The sequence below is a fragment of the Triticum urartu genome, chromosome 3A, assembly GCF_056163025.1.
Source record: "Triticum urartu cultivar PI428250 chromosome 3A, HENAU_Tu73, whole genome shotgun sequence".
In the NCBI taxonomy this organism is placed as follows: domain Eukaryota; kingdom Viridiplantae; phylum Streptophyta; class Magnoliopsida; order Poales; family Poaceae; genus Triticum; species Triticum urartu.
This window is the reverse complement of record NC_141875.1, coordinates 376,572,900-376,595,172: the sequence shown is the minus strand read 5'-3', so window position 1 is coordinate 376,595,172 and position 22,273 is coordinate 376,572,900. Positions and strand designations below refer to the sequence as shown.

Sequence of the window (22,273 nt, the reverse complement as noted above, 5' to 3'; positions counted from 1 at the left end):
ACGGCGCCAAAATAAAAGAGAACCCAACATGCGACACGGTCCCGATCACCCCCAACTGGGCACCACTACTGATCATCAGGAAAGGAAACATAGTAACGTTGAGAGTCTTCGACGAACTCCCACTTGAGCTCAAACGCGTCTCCTGGAGCGGAATTATCAGGCCCTGCATCTGGTGTAATAGTAATCTGTGAGCCACAGGGACTCAGCAATCTCGCACCCTCGCGATCAAGACTATTTAAGCTTATAGGTAAGGCAAGGTACAAATATATGTGGAGCTGCAGCAAGCGACTAGCAAATATGGTGGCTAACTTATTCGCAAAAGAGAGCGAGAAGAGGAGGCAAAGCGCGAGCGAGAAACTAGAGAACAACCTGCGCAAACATTACTCCAACACCATGTCCACTTCCCGGACTCCGCCGAGAAGAGGCCATCACTCAGTCGATTCATTTTAATTAAGTTAAGGTTCAAGTTATCTACAACCGGACATTAACAAATTCCCATCTGCCCATAACCGCGGGCACGGCTTTCGAAAGTTCAAATCCCTGCAGGGGAGTCCCAACTTAGCCCATGACAAGCTCTCACGGTCAACGAAGGAATAGACCTCCTCCCAAGACATTCCGATCAGACTCGGTATCTCGGTTCTTCAAGACAACTCCGACAATGGTAAAACAAGTCCAGCAACACCACCCGCTGTGCCGATAAATCCCGATAGGAGCTGCACATATCTCGTTCTCAGGGCACACCGGATAAGCTAAGCGTACGGGAGCCAACGTAACCCAAGTTGCCAAGGGACGGCCCCGCACGGTGCTCTAGGTTGGACCAACACTCAGAGGAGCACTGGCCCAGGGGGGTTTAAAATAAGATGACCCTTGAGTCCGCGAAACCCAAGGGAAAAGGCTAGGTGGCAAATGGTAAGACCAAGGTTGGGCATTGCTGGAGGAGTTTTATTCAAAACGGACTGTCAAGGGGTTCCCATTATAACCCAACCGCGTAAGGAACGCAAAATCCGGGAACATAACACCGATATGACGGAAACTAGGGCGGCAAGAGTGGAACAAAACACTAGGCGAGAGGCCGAGCCTTCCACCCTTTACCAAATATATAGATGCATTAAGATAACAAGGTAATATAATGATATCCCAACAAGTAAATAAATGTTCCAACAAGGAACGGCCTCCAATCTTCACCTGCAACTAGCAACGCTATACGAGGGGCTGAGCAAAGCGGTAACATAGCCAATCAACGGTTTGCTAGGACATGGTGGGTTAGAGGTTTGACATGGCAATTTGGGAGGCTTGAAAGCAATTGGTAGGCATCGTAGTAATGGCATAGCAAAAGAGCGAGCAACACTAGCATAGCAAAGATAGTAGTGATTTCGAGGGTATGATCATCTTGCCTGCACAGTTGTCAGAGTTGACTGGATCCTCGAAAGCAAACTCAACGGGCTCCTCGTTAGCGAACTCGTCTCCCGGCTCTACCCAAACAAGACAAACAAGCAACAAGGACACAATCAACCGCGTGCAAGGAACAAACAATATGGTGCAAGGATGATATGCTATGCGAGATGCGATGCGGGATGCATATGCAAGATATGATAGGAAAAGCAAGAACCTGGCCTCAACATGGAAATCCAAGTGTTCCACTGGAAAGATGAGATGAAATCGCTTGAAAACGATATAAAGAACGCCGGAATCGGAGTTACGGTTTGGAAATGGCGAGCGAATCAAATATGACACCGGTCTGCGGTTTACAGCAAGTAGCCATCTAAATGCAATGAAATGAACATGCTACAGCACCCAAACATGACATCAAAATACATGTCAGGGATGCATACAAGATGCTTAACAAAAGTCTAGCACTGAGCTACGGCCAATTCATCCATTAACAAGTTCAAACAAGCATGGCAAAAATGCATATGACAAACAGATTTCAGACTTAGTGAAATTAACACTTGTCCGGAATTTCAGATCAGATAGCACTCTTCGGAGCAACAAAACTATATGCTACAGGACCTGAACATGGCAAAGTAAAGCATGGCATGGAGCTACTCAAAGAGCCTAACAAAAGTCCCTTAGTGACCTTGAGCCAAAAGGGATCAGAAAATACGATCGCAAGCATGTGAACATAGCAAAAACAAAATCAGTTTTCAAACTTAGTGAAAACTGGCACATGCTGAAACATAACTCAAGTAGGCATGTTTACGAGCTCGATGCACTCACCACAGTGCAAGTCATGATAATCTAAGCATACATATATCAAGAACACATAAAATTCAAGCTAGACATGGCAAGAACAATAGCATAGCATGCACGGATCAACTACAACATCATCGGCAAAATTACAAACAAGTTGACAATCTGCCCAGATTCACAAAGTAGCAAAAGTAGAACTCGATTGACTCAAGCTAGAGTGCTCCAAAATTGCAAACAAAGACATGGATGGATAGAGCACTACAAGATTAACAAAACATGCTTACTGATCATCCTCAAAAGAGGCACGGATCACTAGGAAACAACATGAACATATGGCCATATGAGATAAACAGCTCAAGGACTTAGTGGAATTGCTAAGTCCCTGAAATCAGAATTAACAAGTGCACCACTTTGCAAACTTGTGCTAGCCACCACACACATCACAAAAATACATGGGTTGCACCTCTGGAAAGATGACAAAACCCTTAACAAAACATATGTAGAGCATCAGGGCATATCATGCACACAATAATCATGGCAAAAATGACAAAAAGCTAAATGGAGTAGCAGATCTGACAATTAACTCAAGTAGCCCTCTTTTAACAGCATTTCGGGCATCAAGATGAACTCAAATGAAAATGATGCAATGGAATTAAATGATGTACTCTCTGAGATGAACATTTTGATATGCTATATGCATGAATCGGAGCTACGGATACAAAGTTACGGCACGACGAACATGGGCACATGGATCTGGAATTTTCGGGACTTGGAAGAAAAACAACCTCCGCGAAAAGTCAACGCGGGACGGGCTCGACCCGGGACGGAGGGATCCGGGCGGGGCAAGGGCGTTTGGTTCACCGACTTGGTGGATCTGATCCAGCTTCGGCCCGAATCTCACCTGAGGGGAGGCGACGCCGGTGGCCGGCGGCGACGTCGGCGGGGAGGGCGGCACGGAGGCGCCGGGCAGCGGCCGGAGCACGCGTGGGAGCGGGTGCCCGCGGGAGGCGGTGGTGCGACGAGGCGCTTGCGGCGGCGTGGCGAGGCACTAGCGGCGGTGCGGCGGTGCGGCGGCCGGCGATGGCGGCGAGCGGCGGCGCGGGCAAAAGGCGGCGGGGACGGTGAGCGGGCGGCAGCGCGATGGGCGGCGCGCGAGCGGGCTGCGCGGCGGCGGATGGTCGTGGGCCTCGGGGGCCCGACCTGGGCCTCCCGGGCCGGCGGCGCGTGACGAAGTGGGGCGGCGGTGCGGATCCAATGGAGGCGTGACACGTGGCGGCGGCGGGGAGGATCCGGACACGTCCGACCGTCCGGATTTTGTCCGGCGACTGGAGGAGGAGGGGAACTAGGGTTTCGTCCGTGATTCGAATGGGGGGAGATATATATAGGCATAGAGGGAGCTAGGAGAGTCTAAATGAGGTGCGGTTTTCGGCCACGCGATCGTGATCGAACGCTTTAGATGATGGAGAAGGCTTAGGTGGGTTTTGGGACAAATTGGAGGGGTGTTGGGCTGCAACACACACGAGGCCTTTTCGGTCCCTCTGTTAACCGTTGGAGTATCAAACGAAGTCCAAATGATACGAAACTTGACAGGCGGTCTACCGGTAGTAAACCAAGGCCTCTTGGCAAGTCTCGGTCCAATCCGGAAATGTTTAATCCCCCCACACAAAAGAAAGCTAGAAATGACCACCGGAGGGGAACGAAGCGCCGGAATGCAAAACGGACAACGGGGAAAATGCTCGAATGCATGAGACGAACACGTATGCAAATGCAATGCACATGATGACATGATATGAGATTCATGACAACGATAACAACACACGGAGACAAAAATCCGAACCCGAGAAAATAAAATAACTTAACGCCTGAAGCGGCAAGAGTTGGAGTACAAATTGGGAAAGTTACATACGGGGTGTTACAGGGGCACCCCAAAGACACCAACAATTGTTAGCCGTGTGCGGCGCTCCCCTCCACAGTTTACGCCTGCGATCATATCTTCGTAGTGCTTAGGTGAAGCCCTGCGCAGATCACTTCACCATCGCCGTCACCACGCCGTCGTGCTGACGTAACTCTTCCTCGACACTTTGCTGGATCAAGAGTTCGAGGGACGTCATCGAGCTGAAAATGTCCAGAACTCGGAGGTGCCATACGTTCGGTGCTTGATCGGTCGGAACGAGAAGAAGTTCGACTACATCAATCGCGTTGTCAAAACACTTCCGCTTTCGGTCTACGAGGGTACGTGGACACACTCTCCCCCTCTTGTTGCTATGCATCTGCTAGATAGATCTTGCGTGAGCGTAGGATTTTTTTTTGAAATTGCATGCTACATTCCCCAACACTCTGATGATGACCCCATGGTGGAGACGGGCTCTTACGACGACTCGATGCCGGAACCCGCGCCGGTCCATGGGGGCTGCACCATGGAGCATGCGCAGGCACACTTCAACGTCGCTATGGCGGAGGAGCATCTGATGTCGGCGTTATGACAAGCACAGGAGGAGCAACGGTACAACCTCTTCCTCCTCGAGCAGCATCGGTCGACGGAGGGCCAAATCTATGTCGAGCGAGCGAGTGAGGAAGCCGTGGCGGCCATAGACGCGGCGAACCCCAAATTCGTCACCGATAACCGGCGATCTAGCGTTCACGCCGCCACTCGCAACCTGATCACGGTGTAGGCCGATGCGGAGGGCGCTGGCGGCCGCGGTCAAGAACGCTGCCAGCTATGCATTCTACGCGGCGCCAACAAACTTTCGTTGGCGCCGTGGGATGATGAGTGTTCCGCACGTCCACATCCATCGTGGAACTCACGTCCATCGACGACGGACAGGTCGTGGACTCCGACAAGGAGTAGTAGTAGTGCATGGGAGGCCGCATGACCTTGTGTCCCAAGTGGGTTGGTCCATCTCCCTTGTCCTACTCTTTCCCGTCGGCGACCGCACCTTCACTTCACGAGTCTCATCGTCACCGCTCATGGAGACGGGAAGATTTTTCTCTCGAATACGCACGAGTGTGCGTACTATATTATAAAGAAGGAACCGGGGTAAAGAGCCCGTCCACGTTAGTGTTACAGATTACATATATACACACCGAACACTAACCCCACCCTCCACCTTCCTCTCATATGTCTAGCTACTCTCTGCAACCCACCCTTCCACTTCTGTGAAGAACACATCCATGTCCCCTTTTAGTATGCCCGCCTGTTTCCATACGCGGCCCTCTCTGACGACGGCATGGATAACCCGATTCTTTGAAGGTGTGGCCCCGTCGAAGACGATAGAGTTGCGGTGCTTCCATAGTTGCCATAGGCCTAGAATGATGATTGCATTTGCATCCCTCTTGGTCTGTCCTCTTCCCCCCTTGTCTTGACACCATGCAGCGAGGTTGTCGTTTGCTGTGGGTATCCACTCTGGCTTGTCTAGGGGGCGGCAGATCGCGGTCCACACCTCCCGTGCAACGACACATTTGTAAAAGGATGTGGTTAATGCTCTCCTCTGCTTGGTTTCACATTGGGCAACTGTCTTGGTGATCGAGTCCTCTTCTTGCCAATCGACCCGACGGATGCCATAAAGGAACAACAAGGACGTGGAGACGGGAGTCGCTGTAGACTAGGTTTAGGTCCGGTAGTTTTTTACAAAAAAATGTAATGAATGTGTTTCGGTTTATATGAAAATCATCCGGTTTGTATGTAATTCATATGGTTTGGTCGACTTTATTTTGAAATGTATGATTGGATGACCAGTTCTCGTATTAGTGTTCGCGGACTGGTCCCCACCGATCAACGGACGGATACGGTGTTAAAACACCAACCAAGAGATGTAATTTTTACGGAGGTATTTGAAACGAAAACGCTGGTCCAAACAGGGCCTAGGTTTTGACTCGTTGAACAAAATAAAGCGAATCCCCATTAGTGAGGATAGAGAAAGAAATGCGTATATTTCAGAGGGGCGTTGGGCTAAATCGCATCAGAAACGGGCGCTCCTCGTGTAGGAGGAGGCCATAAAGAAGCGACCACCGTTCCGGCCGCAGCCTCCTCCTCCGTCGTCGCCCAGCCCTCGGTCTTTGGTCTTTGGTCTTTGGCAAATTCCCACTACCCTGCCCGCACTGCCCGAATCCTTCCCTGCACTGCAGCCTACCCTTTCCCCTGCCCGCCCTGCCCCGACACCCCCACCCCTCTTCACACTCTCTCTTGCTAGTTCCTTCCCTGCTTCTCCCTTCCGCCCGCCCCGCCCCGATGCTCACCTCCGGAGGCCGCGCGGGCGGCTTCCATTGCCGCGCTGAGAAGCATTGGGGACGCTGCTGCTGAGTTGGTCGGTGCGCGGGGTGGTGGCGGCGGGTGGGTTGGATAGGAGATGGGGAAGGAGGGGACGCGGCGGGGGCAGGATGTGATGCGGCGGAAGGGGAAGGAGGCGGCAATGGACGAGGACGATGCGGCGCCTCCCACTGGTTGCTGGATCCGGCTACCGCGACTGGGCGGCGGATGCATGTCCTCGGGCTCCAAGGTCGACTCCTCCACCAGCGGCGCCTGCGCCAACGGCGGCGGTAAAATGCTCTCACTCCTCCTAGACATCGCGTTCACTTTCTGGTCTGCTTCCCTGCTCTCCAGCACTAGCAGCAGCCTACGCCTTCGCGTCTGTCCATGCCTGATGCTCGTCCGTATGTTTGATTGGTTGCCCGGGTGCTGTGTGTCTTGTGTTTTAGCACTCGAGATGACAGAGGCCTGAACTTTTTTATTCTATATCTCTTGAAGTTAAGTTGATGGCGATGGGAGCGTTCTATGATGAAATTGGATGTGTTGGTGTGCTCTGGTGGGTGGTAGGATCATTTAAGAGTGGTTGGTATGGTGTGGGGTGGCATGAGATGAGATGTTTCTGTTTAATTTACACACAGTGGTACATGAGTTGATGTAAACTGAATGTTGTGCCATGTCGGAGTGCTGCCATTACCCATCTAGAGACATTAAAACTGTGCAACTTTCCATCCATCTCAGGCTATTAGCGTTGACAGCCGCTGGATCTTCAGTTCTCGTTGCTTTTGGCCATCCGATTTTGTCAAAAATCCCACGTCGCCTCGCTTTGGTTTGCTAAGGTCGAGCGGTATCCGTGATGGGCTGCTGCTCCAGGGACAATTTGGGGAGCCTGCTGTTAAATTGCTAGTATAAAAGGGCGGGGCTTACACTTGTGGGGTTAAGTTTGCGGGTTGCTGGTAATAGGGGATTTTGTAGTGGTTGAAGCAGGAGTACCTCAGGTAAAATGCAAGGTGATGTTTTGTTGCTGCAGGAGTGGTGATTACTGATTAGGAGGAGCTGAAGGGACGCCCAAATGTCGTTAAATTCAATGCTTGTCTATTTTTGTCCATACGCTTTTAGACGCAATACAATTAATTACCGTTTGGCCATGTGGTTATGCATATTTAGAGGCATTAAAACCGTGCAACTTTCCATCCATCTCAGGCTATTAGCGTTGACAGCCGTTGGATCTTCAGTTCTCGCCGCTTTTGGCCGTTCGATTTTGTCAAAAATCCCACGTCGTCTCGCTTTGGTTCGCTAAGATCGAGCCGTATCCGTGATGGGCTGCTGCTCCAGCGACAATTTCGGGAGCCTGCTGTTAAATTGTTAGTATAAAAGTGCGTGGCTTGCACTTGTCGGGGTAAGTTTGCGGGTTGCTGGTAATAGGGGACTCTGTAGTGGTTGAAGCAGGAGTACCTCAGGTAAAATGCAAGGTGATGTTTTGTTGCTGCAGGAGTGGTGATAACTGATTAGGAGGAACTGAAGGGACGCCTAAATGTTGTTAAATTCAATGTTTGTCTGTTTTTGTCTATACGCTTGTAGACGCATACAATTAATTACCGTTTGGCCATGTGGCATTATGCATATTTGATATTTCTCTGTAATTAAGTACAGAAGGCAACTTTTGTTCCGAGATTTAACATTTAGGGTTCCATTTATGCATGCTTCAGAATAACAAACGGATATGTCCAAAGGGAGTGTCAAGTGAAATGCTCAAGCAGGAAACACTAGTTATAGTTATGGTCTATGGACAAAACTAAAATATAAAGGGTGCCTGTAATTGATGGTTATGTCATAATTTTTGTATCAAGTCACTTCAAATTGTCACACGCTCTATTTTCTTATAAAGCATTTTGTGTTATTAGTGTTATACCTTTAGCATTTAAAGTTTACTTCAGTGAGAAAACTTATATCTTATGTTCAAGCAGACTATTTGATTCAGTTGAGTTGCACCCAAAACATTTCCACCTTTCTAAAATGTATGACCCCACAAAGTCATCTGCTGTATAAACTCTGGACATACCGTCATGTTTGGTGCAGAATTGGATTTTAATTCCATAGACTTACACATGGCCTCATACCTGATCCACATTAAAGAAGTAGAAATATATAAGTCATGTTGACCATCAGGGCCGTACACGAGAATCTGGGGGCCAGTGCAAAATAGTACTCCCTCCGTCCCATAATATAAGATGTTTCTGCAAGCTAGTCTTATATTGTGGGACGGGGGGAGTATGAAATAAGGCCCTTTTATGGAAAATCCTAGTTACGAATATTATTACTTATTTTATCATACTATAAACATAATCTTCCCAATAATTGTTTCAAAGATAACGGAAAAACTGGAGAAGAATAGCTGAATATATAGGTTGTGCTAGTTCCTAGTATGATGCACCGGAGATTTTCCTTAAAAAAAGTTATCGGTGATCTTTTTAGTGGAAACTGAGCGGTGATTTATACTATTAATTGTGATTTAAATGGAGAGAGAGGTCAAGAGAAAGGCGTGTGCTTGTGTACTGGCTGGCCTTGGAACTGGTCGGCGTTTGGAAGTTGGAATGTTGCACAGGAGATGAAGCGTTGCTTAGATATTCTCTTGATTAATACTATTAATTGTCATTTAAGATAATTTTTGAGGCCTCAAAATTTTAGGGGCCCTGTGTCATCGCACACGCTGCACCTGCTTACCATATGGGCCTGTTAACAATTTTGCGGGAGCTAGAGGCACCTGTTGTTTCTTGCGGTTTGGCGCAGCTTGCTGTGGGCCACCTAGTAGTGTCCTGGTCGAGGTAGTTTTTCAGTCAGTGGCGCGCTTGTGTTGTATCCTGTAGGGGTGTGTGTGTTTGTTGGATTGTGTTTTTCCTTCTTAATGCAATGATACGTAGCTCTTCTGCCTATTTGAGAAAAAAATGTTGACCATCTTACAGTTAGTGGTAGTATTTTTTACTTTATAAGAGAGACTGTCAGCCTTGTTGTTTAGTCCCATAAATTTTTTGCTATCACATTTGCTATTGTTTTGCAGCTTCTGATGTTTTACTCAGAAGCAAGGATTCACATATTTCTGTGGCACTACCTTTGTCAAATTTCAATTATATCAGGCATTGATCTCCTAATGGTTAATGTCTACTGTGCAGAGAGCAAAAAGGTAAATCATAGTTGTTGGGATCAATCAGCTCCACCAGCCGCATCTGGTTCGACAACATCCAGCAACACTGGAAGCATCTCGCCTTCTTCCATAGTTGGAGAAGAACTTAAACTAGCAGCCCAACTGCGTAGATTTACGTTCAATGAACTTAAGTGCGCCACCAGAAACTTTCGACCTGAGAGTCTTCTTGGTGAGGGAGGTTTTGGTTGTGTCTTTAAAGGTTGGATTGAAGAGAATGGAACTGCTCCGATGAAACCTGGCACAGGATTAACTGTTGCTGTCAAGACACTCAACCATGATGGGCTTCAGGGGCATAAGGAGTGGGTGGTATGTTTTTACTTTCTTTGGTATGCAGCACACGAAACATTATGGTATTAGCTTTAACTGCTTCATTAAGTAAACTATCATTATGTGTTCTCAGGCAGAAGTTGATTTCCTTGGAAACCTTCAACATCCACACCTAGTGAAATTGGTTGGTTACTGCATTGAAGATGACCAACGGTTGCTAGCATACGAATTTATGCCCCGCGGAAGTTTGGAGAATCATCTTTTCAGGAGTAAGTGTTATTTTGTTTTACTCTTAGTCAGATATAACATATGATGCAGACTTTCACTCTGTCAGGACATCTACCCTTGTTGAAATAATTAATACATGGCATATTTCTCTTCTACTCTTAGACTCTTGGTCGAATGCGACTCGTAGGTATTATTCGTTACTTATTGTTTGCTACTACTAACTTTTTATTCCATTGCTAAAATTCTGCTTGTGTGCTAAATTTGACGAAACCTAAATTTGTTACTCCCTCCGATCCAAATTAATTGATGCAGCTCTAGTACAATTTTGTACTAGAGCTGCGTCAATTAATTTGAATCGGAGGGAGTAGTTTTATTACAACTATATTCTGTAGTGTCTTGTATTCGTCCAATAACTGTCTTGAATAATTGTACTAAATAGGGTCATTTCCGCTCCCATGGGCTATCAGAATGAAAATTGCACTTGGTGCTGCAAAAGGCCTTGCATTTCTTCACGAAGAAGCTGAAAGGCCAGTGATATATCGGGATTTCAAAACTTCAAATATTCTTTTGGATGCGGTATGCAACTATACTGAGAACCGATAATCCATGATCATTCAGACTATTACATTTGCCCATTTCTTATACATTTATTTCCAGGAATACAATGCAAAACTCTCTGATTTTGGACTTGCGAAAGATGGCCCTGAGGGTGATAAGACACATGTCTCTACTCGGGTCATGGGAACATATGGATATGCAGCTCCTGAGTATGTTATGACAGGTGAGTCGATCAGTTGTTGTCCTGCATCATACTACTGCTCAACTTGTCCTGAAAATTGGAGCAAATCTTGCATGATGTTATCCTTATTGTTCTGTCCAGTTACTGCTAGTGTGTCCTATACTTCAATCATTCAATGTATGCTAGATAGACTGAAGTTCATACATACTTATCCGACAAACAATGCATTATGTTTCCTTTGATAGGTGATAGGTACATTGATAGGCTTATAACCTAGCAACTATATTATAATGACTGTGTACAAGGATGGTGTGTGTGTGGAGTGTTTTAGGGCCTGCACCTTTCTGGCCACCTTCGCATTTATGTGGATGCTATTATTGCATAACATAATAATTTAGGTGATTACGGCTATTTTAGGCAGTCCATGTGCTGCTGTGGGTTGTGCAACAGCTGTTCGTCTGAATTCATTCCGCTCTGAGGTAGTCAGAAATATGATTATAATTTCACAGGCTCAAGATAATCTTGCCCATTTTGGGTCAACTAAGCTGAATGAATCTCCTAGAAAATAGACAAGTTACCACTCATTCTTTTATTCGGTTCGTGTAGCTTGTTGAATTCCCTCGCATGTTCTACTGCTTATAAGTTCATCTCTTGCTCAGGTCACCTGACATCAAAGAGCGATGTATACAGTTTTGGAGTGGTGCTACTAGAGATGATGTCGGGCAGAAGGTCAATGGACAAGAACAGGCCAAACGGGGAGCACAATCTGGTTGAATGGGCACGCCCTTATCTTGGAGAAAGAAGGCGATTCTATAGGCTCGTAGATCCCCGTCTAGAGGGAAATTTCTCCATAAAAGGCGCTCAGAAGACGGCTCAGCTGGCACATGCTTGCCTTAGCCGGGATCCCAAGGCTAGGCCTCTCATGAGCCAAGTGGTGGAAGTTCTCAAGCCTCTTCCAAACCTGAAAGACATGGCTAGCTCCTCCTACTTCTTCCAGTCCATGCGCCAAGAGCGTGCTGCAAGCCTTGGCAACCCAAATGGTAGCCAAAGCATGAAGGCACAGAGCACCTTTGCACGGAACGGAGTGCAGCCAATGAGGAGCCTCTCGTATGGTCCGCACGCTTCTCCGTACCGCCAGTCTCCAAGGCCCAACGGCAAACAGCCCTAAGACTCACCTGTTCATCATGAGTGGTTCAAGGTTGGGTTCTCGTCTAGCACTGATGGGAAATGGCGCGTGCATTGGCTGTGGCCCCCGTTGCCGTGGATAGACAGATGCCCTCAAGGATGATTAGAATTCCGCAGTGAAGATTTCTTCTCGTTGCTTAGCTTTTTAGCTGCTTCTGTATCTATTACTCTGGGAACATTGACTTGGGAGGGGGGAATCAGACAGGGTTTTGTTTGCCATTTGAACAAATGCTCAGATGGATGCTTAGAAACTCCCCTGATTGGAGAATCAACCATCGGCACAGGAAGAAGAGCCTAGTGCATGTATGGCTCTCTCGTCTCTTATTCAGAGCAGATTTTTACTTGTTAAAGAAAAATGAAAGACAAACGTCGTCTTCGCCATCATATCATGCTTCCATGATGAGCGATGGCAGCGGCCTAGTATTTAAGTTGCATGTGCTATTGATGGGGGTGACAGGGCTCGCTTTCAGGTCCTGGTACATTTGCCAGATCAAATCCATAAACATGCCTGGTTATCGCTGGCACTTGCCATTACTCCGGGTGCTTGTGATGTTACCACTGTCTCGTTTCCTTTTTGGGTGGGTCACATTCAGGCAGCACGGGGCTGGCGGTGGCATCATGGCAGTGACCGGAGAGAATATCAGGTGGAAATCAAGCACCAACTTACGATGGAAACAAGTAAAATTGTCAAAAACCACCGCAGTTGTGTTGGACAGTGCGGAAAACCATCGTTTTCATAGAAGTTTGCCGAAAACACCGATTCAGTAAGCGAGTTGCCAAGAGCACTAACTGGTCGATTGACTGTGTTTGGACAGCGAACCTGGCGTCCAGGCCCCACAAAGTCAGGGCCACGTGACAAGTAATCACTCTTATTTCCTCCAACCTCACCTTCAGTGACAAGTGATCACTCTTATTACCTCCAACCTCACCTTCAAGATCTACGGACCGATGCGCTCAAACCTGAAATATTCTTTATTCGAGGAGCTTATTCATGAGAAGCCGACTGAAGAGGTGACGTGGCTTGTCAACGGTGATTTTAATCAGATCCGCTGTGCCCAAGATAAAAATAAGCCGAATGCGGATCATAGCTGCATCACTAGATTCCGAGCAGCCCTGAATTCTTATGAGATCAAGGAGATTCACCTACAAAACCCGCAAATTCACTAGGAGCAACGAGCGGCCCCATCCAACTTTTTGTAAATTTGATTCTTTCTTCTGTAATGAGGACTAGGACCTTGCTTTCGCAAACCACATTCTTCATGCATTGTCATCCTCCCTTTTCGATCATTGTCCTCTGCTCTTGGCGAACGAAGATGGCCCTCTCCGACCCAAATCTCCCGCTTTGAAAATTTCTGGACCAAGATGCCTGGGTTCATACCGGTAGTGCAAAAGGCGTGGAGCGGGCCTTGCAACCGCTCTGATCCTTGCCAGTTGTTTACGAACTTAAGAATACTGGTCAACGGCTTCGTGCTTGGAGTAGGTCCATCTTCTCTAACTCCAAGGTTCAGCTCCACATGGCCTTGGAGGTCATTCTTCGCCTCGATACGGCCCAAGAAACTCAAGTGCTCTCTGCGGATGAGAGGGACCTAAGGAAAATGCTAAAAACAAGGGTGATTGGCTTAGCGACAATGGAGAGAGCTCGCAAGCGACAGTGCTCGAGGATCACCAGTCTCAAAGAGGGATATGCGAACACAAAATATTTTCATCTCCGCATCAACCATCGGGGAAGGAAAAAAATATCCTCCATCTCAAGCATGTCCAAGGATGGGTTACCAATCATGAGCACAAGAAGACCATCGTCCAATGGCATTTTACCTCCATCATGAAAATTTCCACAAGAGAAACATCCATTGTAATTTCTTGTATGTTTAGAATCTTGCTCAACGCCTACATTGCAACAAGAAGCCAACCTTGCTCTTCGAGCTTGACATCAAAAAGGCATTTGACTCGGTTAGGTGGGACTTCCTCATGGACATGCTCCGTCACAACGGCTTCCCTCGAGTGTTGCTCAACGGATTGGCGGGTGATCCTATTAATCATGGCAAGGGGCTGCGGTAGGGAGACCCCCTATCGCCGCTGCTCTTTGTTCTCGCCATTGACCCGCTTCACCACATCCTCGCCACGACCACTTGGCAAGGAAAGCTCCACCCAATTGGCGGAAGAGCCCTACCACCCGAGCATCTCTTTATGCGGATGATGCTACGATACTTGTTGCCCTACCACCTGAGCATCTTTTAATGTACTCACCTACCTGGTTGGACCTAGACCACTTCCTTAGCCTCAAAGCCATTGTGGTATCCCTTGGAATATAAAAGGAGGGCCATACCAGAGGAGAGGAAAAAGAGGAACACGATGAGTAGAAGAAGATCAAGTAGAACAAGGTTGGACACTTATTAGATAATCAGTAGGAGCACACTACGCTTCCCATTCCCGGGAAGGACTTGTAGCTCTAATACACCTATGAAACACACAAAAGGCAGGAGTAGGGTACTACACAACCATGCGGCCCGAACCTGGGTAAATCATCGTGTCCATTTCGTATAGTTTAGTAGTGTAGGTCCTCACCTTCGCGCCCCATCCCCGAACTAGCAAAAGTATGTCATCCGTCCAGGGTGTCACACGTGTGTTCTGCACATGCCACTCGACATCTGGCACGCCATGCAGGGGGCGCTCGTGCAGATCTACATCAATAAAGTTGCCGACGTCTCTCTTGACGCTAGATCCATCTTCATCGTCATCAGCTTCTTCATCGTGAGGTGAGGATGACCAAAGTACAATTGCCTAAAGTTTTTTTAGAATTTTGGTTGCCTAAAGTTGCGGCCCCGCACACTGGGCATCCACAAAATCTTCATCCTTGCCAGCGAAAGGAGGGCGCCCCGCCTTGCATTCGAAAGGACCCCACATTTGGCAACCCCAGGACTGTGCGGTTCACCCCCGAAGGCAGGGAGGCGGTGCCCCCGAGCGACTGCCGCCAAGATCCCTCGTTGGGGAAAGGATCTCACAGTGGCTCGCCCTACCTACATTTCACTTCAATACCTTAAGAAGAAGCCAGGCGAGCAACTTCAGGAGCACATGTGGCGCTTTCGTCAAGTGGAGGACGAGATTGAAGGACTGCCCACTGCCTCCATCATCACGGCCTTCTACCTCAACATATGTAGTGCCCGGGTCCGCGAGGCGATGGTGGCTCATTGGGCGCACACCGTAGTGGAGATTTATGCTCTTACTCACGAGTGCGCCCGGACAGAGGAAGCTAGCAACCTTTGGGGAGCTAGCGGACACCAGCTTGCTGTCTCGAGACCCGGGGCCATGTTGCAGCCAACGTTCATGGATCCAGGGCTGTTGGTAAGGCTGGCCAAGCAGAAGAACTCCTTCATCATCAAGATAGTGCGGGCCGACGATGGGTCTCACACTGTTAGTGCGGACCTTGCCCTGGTCAACGCCTAATCAACAAGCACCTTAACACCTCCTTGGCATCGAGATCAGATACTCAGGGTGTTGAAAAAGCCAAGTACTTCCTATTAAAAAGTTATTTATGTGTTAATCCATAGATTCATGCAAGTGTATGCCAAGGGGGATGTATTTGGTGTACCAAGGCAATTGGTGCTACCGATGCACCAGTCGTCCGTTGCACATTCAAAAATGTTCAAAAAAAATTGGAAAAATTAGTGCATTGACACAACATAAATGTATGTTGTCACAAAAATTTAGATCAATATTCGAAACATTGCTCGAGATAAAAAATAACAAATTTGACACTGAATAATACATAACACAAGTTGGGCTTCAGTTTTGGCCCATTAGCACATTGATGTCAAATTTGTCATTTTTGTATCTTGACCATTGTTTTGATTTTTGGTTTAAATTTTTGTGAAAAGATACATTGATGTTGTATCAATACACTAATTTTTTTCCAGATTTTTTTGAACATTTTTGAATGTGCAACGAGGTCCGGTGCACCGGTAGCACCAATTGCCTTGGTGCACCAGATACGTTCCCGTATGCCAAGAACACTCGTTCCCAGATATGGAGTGAAACCGTCTTGTTAAACTACAAGCTCAAAAGAACTAGTATGGTGACTGTATTTATGGTTCCCCAAAATACCACCATAATCCATGGTTTGAGACATGAGATATACATCTTGGACATTATCATTTCAACTGAATGCTTTTTCTACTTGTAGTTTCACTCGACACGTCCCATTTTCTGCATCTTAAGGAGTGTTTGCTAAAAGGTTTCTCGCCTTCCATGATCTCATTCATTATCTTGGAATGTCACGATCAGAATCTCATATCCCTCCTCTTTGTCGAAAGCATCGAGCACGGAACGCGACAGTACGATGCGGCAGATAGTGCTTTCATTACCCACGTTATAGAAACGTCCTTCCTGGCATGGGCACTATAGGGGGTAGGGTTATTGTAGAAACTCTCCTTTGTCTCAAGTAGCACCGTGCGACCTTAGAATAGTGAAATATCGTTAAAATAGGCTATACTCGCCCTAATCTTACAAATCTGTTGTTCTCAGCCTTACTGATGATGTCAAAACTTCATTCCTGGGGTGTTTGGCTCAGTGCGATTTCAGGAGTGGATGACCCTTCAGTTCGGTTGAGCATGTTGTTGAGCCATAAGGTTATGCGTCGGGTAGCCCTAGTTTTTCTGATATTACATGAAAACTGTCGCCTCCCCTTTTTTTCCCAAGAAGCCTAGGATAATCATTCGATCGAACGAGCTTTCCCATTCGGTGGGCAGCATGGTAGTTCGAGGGTAATGGCGGCACAATCCAAAAGAAATCGTATACGTGGATTGTGTGGTGGAGCTCCATCACGAGATTCACGAAGAGAAGTCCACGTTGGTTTTTCAGTATTTATTGAGGGAGTTCCTTATAAAATGCTATGATGGAATAATTTCCCAACAAAGGCCAGAGGGGAAGTTGCGCACTTCAAACGCCGTACCAGTACTTCAAACATGTCGTCGGTTAGGGCAGACTCTATTGCGATCCCAACTCTTGTCGCCAGTTCTGACAATAGGGGTTGGGCCTCCATGGTCGGATACCCCGTTCTATTGCACGCTTCGGTTCTCGGACACACTCTGGTGATCTCGAAGTGACTAATGGAAGGTCCTGTCATGAAAGCCACCATCAGTTGGCAATCAAGTTCCACAGGGCATTGGATTACTACTGGTTCACATGGGTACATGCCACAACCTGCAGACGGTTTCCAACCCACGGTTTTTTTCCTCAAACACTTCCTCCCTATATGGTAACCAGATTCTTTTCACGACTAGGAAATACCCCTAGAAAACTAACGCAAGGAGAAGATGTTGGGGAACGCTGTATTTCAAAAAAATTCCTACGATCACGCAAGATCTATCTAGGAGATGCATAGCAACGAGAGGGGAAGAGTATGTCTACGTACCCTCGTAGACCGAAAGCGGAAGCATTATGAAATGGGGTTGATGTAGTCGAACGTCTTCGCGATCCAACCGATCAAGTACCGAACGCACGGCACCTCCGTGATCTGCACACGTTCAGCTCGGTGACGTCCCTCTTACTCTTGATCCAGTTGAGGCCGAGGGAGAGTTTCGTCAGCACGACGGCATGATGACGGTGATGATGAAGTTACCGACACAGGGCTTCGCCTAAGCACTACAATGATATGACCAAGGTGGAATTCCATGGAGGGGGGCACCGCACACGGCTAAACAATCAACTTGTGTGTTCTAGGGTGCCCCCCTGCCCCCGTATATAAAGGAGCAAGGGGGAGGCCGGCCGGCCTTCATAGGCACGCCAAGGGGGGAGGAATCCTCCTCCTAGTAGGAGTAGGACTCCCCCCTTTCCTAGTCCTACTAGGAGAAGAAGGAAGGAGGGGAGGGAGGGAAGAGAATGAAGGAGGGGGCATCGCCCCTCCCCCTAGTCCAATTCAGACTAGGCCCATGGGGGGGGGAGCCCTTGGCAGCCCCTCTCTCTCCCCTAGGCCCAATAAGGCCCATTACTTCTCCGGTGGTTCCGTTAACCCTTCCGGCACTCCGATATATATTTGGTGACCCCCGGAACTCATGCGGTGTCCGAATATAGTCATCCTATGATGCCCCTGATTTGACCGTACACTAATCATGCACGCAAATGTGTACGACCAAGATCAGCGACTCGCGGGAAGATATCACAACACAACTCTAAAAATAAAATAAGTCATACAAGCATCATATTACAAGCCAGGGGCCTCGAGGGCTCGAATACAAGAGCTCGATCATAGACGAGTCAGCAGAAGCAACACTATCTGAGTGCAGACATAAGTTAAACAAGTTTGCCTTAAGAAGGCTAGCACAAACTGGGATACAGATCGAAAGAGGCGCAGGCCTCCTGCCTGGGATCCTCCTAACTACTCCTAGTCGTCGTCAGCGGCCTGCATGTAGTAGTAGGCACCTCTGGTGTAGTAGGAGTCGTCGTCGACGGTGGCGTCTGGCTCCTGGGCTCCAACATCTGGTTGCGACAACCAGGAAGAAAGTAAATGCGGAAAAAGGGGGAGCAAAGCAACCGTGAGTACTCATCCAAAGTACTCGCAAGCAAGGATCTACACTACATATGCATGGGTATCAATGTAAAAGGGGCAATATCGGTGGACTGAACTGCAGAATGCCAGAATAAGAGGGGGATAGCTAGTCATGTCGAAGACTATGCTTCTGGCAGCCTCCATCTTGCAGCATGTAGAAGAGAGTAGATGGTAAGTTCACCAAGTATCATCGTATAGCATAATCCTACCCAGCGATCCTCTCCTCGTCGCCCTGTTAGAGAGCGATCACCGGGTTGTATCCAACACTTGAAAGTGTGTGTTTTATTAAGTATCCGGTTCTAGTTGTCATAAGGTCGAGGTACAACTCTGGGTCGTCCTTGTATCGAGGGACACGGCTATTCGAATAGATCAACTTCCCTGCAGGGGTGCACCACATTTCCCAGCACGCTCGATCCCCTTTGTTCGGACACACTTTTCCGGGTCATGCCCGGCCTCGAAAGATCAACATGTCGCAGCCCTACCTAGGCACAACAGAGAGGTCAGCATGCCGGTCTAAATCCTATGGCGCAGGGGTCTGGGCCCATCGCCCATTGCACACCTGCATGTTGCGTACGCGGCCGGCGAGCAAACCTAGCCTCCCTTATACAAGAGCAGGCGTTCCAGTCCAACCCGGCGCGTGCCGCTCAGTCGGTGACGTCAAGAAGGCTTCGGCTGATACCACAACGTAGAGTGCCCATAATTGTTCCTGCGTAGTTGGTTAGTGCGTATAGGCCAATGGACGGACTCAGATCAAATACCCAGATCTCGTTAAGCGTGTTATTTTGAAATAACCACGGACGTCGACCAGGGCCAGGCCCACCTCTCTCCTAGGTGGTCTCAACCTACCCTGTCGCTCCGCCACAAAGATCCACTCAGAGGGCCGTCGGGACAAACGTCCTTTCAGACCCAATCCGTGAATCACTCGCGGGTACTCTTCGAGCCGACCCGTCTTTAGTCACCACAAGTATCATATATTATGTATAAGTATATACCCGTGATCACCTCCCCAATGATCACGGCCCGATAGTATAACATGGCAGACGGACAAGAATGTAGGGCCACTGATGGAATACTAGCATCCTATACTAAGCATTTATGATTGCATGTAAAGGTAACAGCAGTAGTAGCAAAGACAAGCTATGCATTAGAATAGGATTATCGGAAAACAGTGACATGCTACACTACTCTAATGCAAGCAGTAGAGAGAAGAATAGGCGATATCGGGTTGATCAAGGGGGGGGGCTTGCCTGGTTGCTCTGGCAAGAAGGAGGGGTCATCTTTAATGTAGTTGAACACACGGACATCGGCAACTTTCGAAGTAAATGACCACGGGTAGCCTAGCCGGCACCCCTTGGTTCTTCTGAAAAATTACGAGCCGATCCGGCCCTCAAGAATCCAAGACGTGGGGCCGCCTTCCCCTTGCCGGCTGTCTCCCAGGACGGCTATCGGAAGGCGACCCGACTTTAGCCCTCATGAAGAAAGCCGCGGGAGGGCCGGCTCCGAGAAGCCGGCCGCGAGAAGGCCGACTCCAAGAAGCCGGCTCCCACAAAGTGGTCAAGATCGTACCCTCGAAGTCTGCATCCACATAACGGCGATGTGACGAGGCGTGGCTACAGTAAAGCCTACCACCCCCGAATCCCGGAGCACGCCTGGCACAGTGCGCCGTACGGGTGGCCATGGCCCGTCCGGCGCAGCACTGTTGCCACGTTGACCCTGATGTCATCCACGATGGGCTGCCAGTGCGGCCCACGGGCGGTGGGCCCCTTCGGGCAGAGAGACACCCGAAGGCGGCCAGGCCTCCCCCAGTCGGCCCAAGACAAAGCCGGCTCTCCATAGCCGGCTTGCCACCTCCCTCGAAGGAGACACCCCATTAAGGAGACAAGACGCGGTGAGGCTACATCGATCACCCGCCGGACGGCGGCACTGTAGCCACGCCCACCTCGGCGAAGCCCTCGTCACCAGGATTGAGCAACAGTAACCAGCCACCAACAAGGCCCTGGACAGTGGGACCTGCCTGTCGACCAAGGAGCCGGCAGCCGGCGGGACCCACCAGCCGACGGGCCCCAGCAGCCGGCGCAGAAGCCGGCGAGTGTAGACACAGACGGCTGGGCCCCATGCCTAGCCGGATTACCATTGTACCCCCGGGGGGTAGGCCTATATAAACCCCCCGGGACACCCATGCAAAGGGTTGATCCAAGCTAGTTCTAGACACCACATAGAGAGGGGAGAAGGGCTAGCCGTGCTCTTCTTCTTCTTCTTCTCACAAACAGCTCAAGGAGCATCGTGTAGCTACTTGTTCATCTAGTGATCATGCGGAGACCCCGCAGAGCAGCAGTAGGGGTGTTATCTCCACGGAGAGCCCCGAAGCTGGGTAAGATTCGCCGGCGTGCATGTCTTCGCCTCATCCCGTTTCCAGGCACCGGCGACGTCTTACTGGCTCCCACAATGATAAGCCACCCGTTGGCATATGTCGCACATACCACCCGACATTTGGCGCCCACCGTGGGGCCAGGTGCACCGTCGCCCAGAGACCTGTTCTGGACGGGAACCCTCTTCCTCCCCAGCGAGCGTAGCCTGCCCGGCATGCCCGATGGCGCTTGCCACGATGCGCTGCAAGGCGTCACCAACGTCTGCGCAGCGAGCGACCTCGCCGATCTCCTTGACAAGACCCTCATCTCCGACGAGCTCGCCTCTAACACGGGCACCGACCACCTCGTCAACCTCCTCGGCCAGCTCCGCGTCTTCGGCGAGCCTACTGTGGACTTGGAGTTGTTTGGCTCCACCGATCCGATGCCTGTCGTCTCCGACACGTCCTCACTCGACACTTTCCCCACCGACGTCACGATCTACAACGACCCGCTTCCCCGGGCCGATGGCTGCGACGCAGTCACCACCGAGGTGATGGTCATCGGCCACGGCGACGCTTCTGACGAGAGCGCCCACGACGCCCCGCATGCGGCGGTCCACGACTTGTCCATCCCCCTCCCGGCCGATGCCGATGCCGAAGCACTGGAGGCTCGCCGCCTCGCCCTCCTCGCGGAGGGCCGGAAGTTGGCTTCCATGAGATGCCTCACTGAGGCCCACCGGCGCGAAGCCGACCGCGCCGCCTTTGGCACGCCGCCCCCAGGCAGGCCCAGCCGGGCCGGCGTTGTCAGACAGCGCGGCGCTGTCGTCGCCGACACGCTAGGAGTCGACCTCCCAGTCTACGCCACTCCACTCGAGAACCTGCGTGCCGCCCAGGCGGCCGTAGACGAGCTAGACAGATTGGGGGCCGAAGAACTCCCCCACATGACCAGACGCATCCAGCAGCTAATCGATGCGGCCGCGCAGCGGCACAAAGTCGACGCCCACGCGGAAAGCCCTCCCCCGCGCCGAGATCGCGGCGCGACGTCCCGGACGCCAACTGCGGGTAAAACCCGCGCGCGACACGAGAAAGAGCCGGCTGCCAGCCGAAGCCGAACCCGAATCTCCATCGAGCGAGACGCAGAAGGCCATCCCCGGGCCACGGAGTGGCGGGGCAACCCGCCTCGGCCTCGGCCCCGTGGGGAGAGATATCCCACCCCACCGCCTGTTGTGCATCCGACTCTCAGCGGCCGACTAGGCGGCCGCGAAGGGGTCGGCGAGAACGACGCCCGCCATCGGATCGACCGCCTAGCGCGATCCCTGGCGCTGGAA

General features: G+C 49.8%; 1 protein-coding gene across 1 annotated transcript; it reads left to right on the top strand.

Moving 5' to 3' along the window:
* Nucleotides 1-6,205: 6,205 nt before the first annotated feature.
* On the top strand, nt 6,206-12,495 carry LOC125544052 (Protein kinase superfamily protein). The gene is made up of 6 exons (XM_048707590.2): nt 6,206-6,726; nt 9,604-9,941; nt 10,036-10,171; nt 10,570-10,706; nt 10,788-10,911; nt 11,529-12,495. Exons 1-6 carry the CDS (start codon nt 6,537-6,539, stop codon nt 12,035-12,037), a joined length of 1,434 nt encoding a protein of 477 aa, XP_048563547.1. The 5' UTR covers nt 6,206-6,536; the 3' UTR covers nt 12,038-12,495.
* The last annotated feature ends 9,778 nt before the right edge of the window (nt 12,496-22,273 follow it).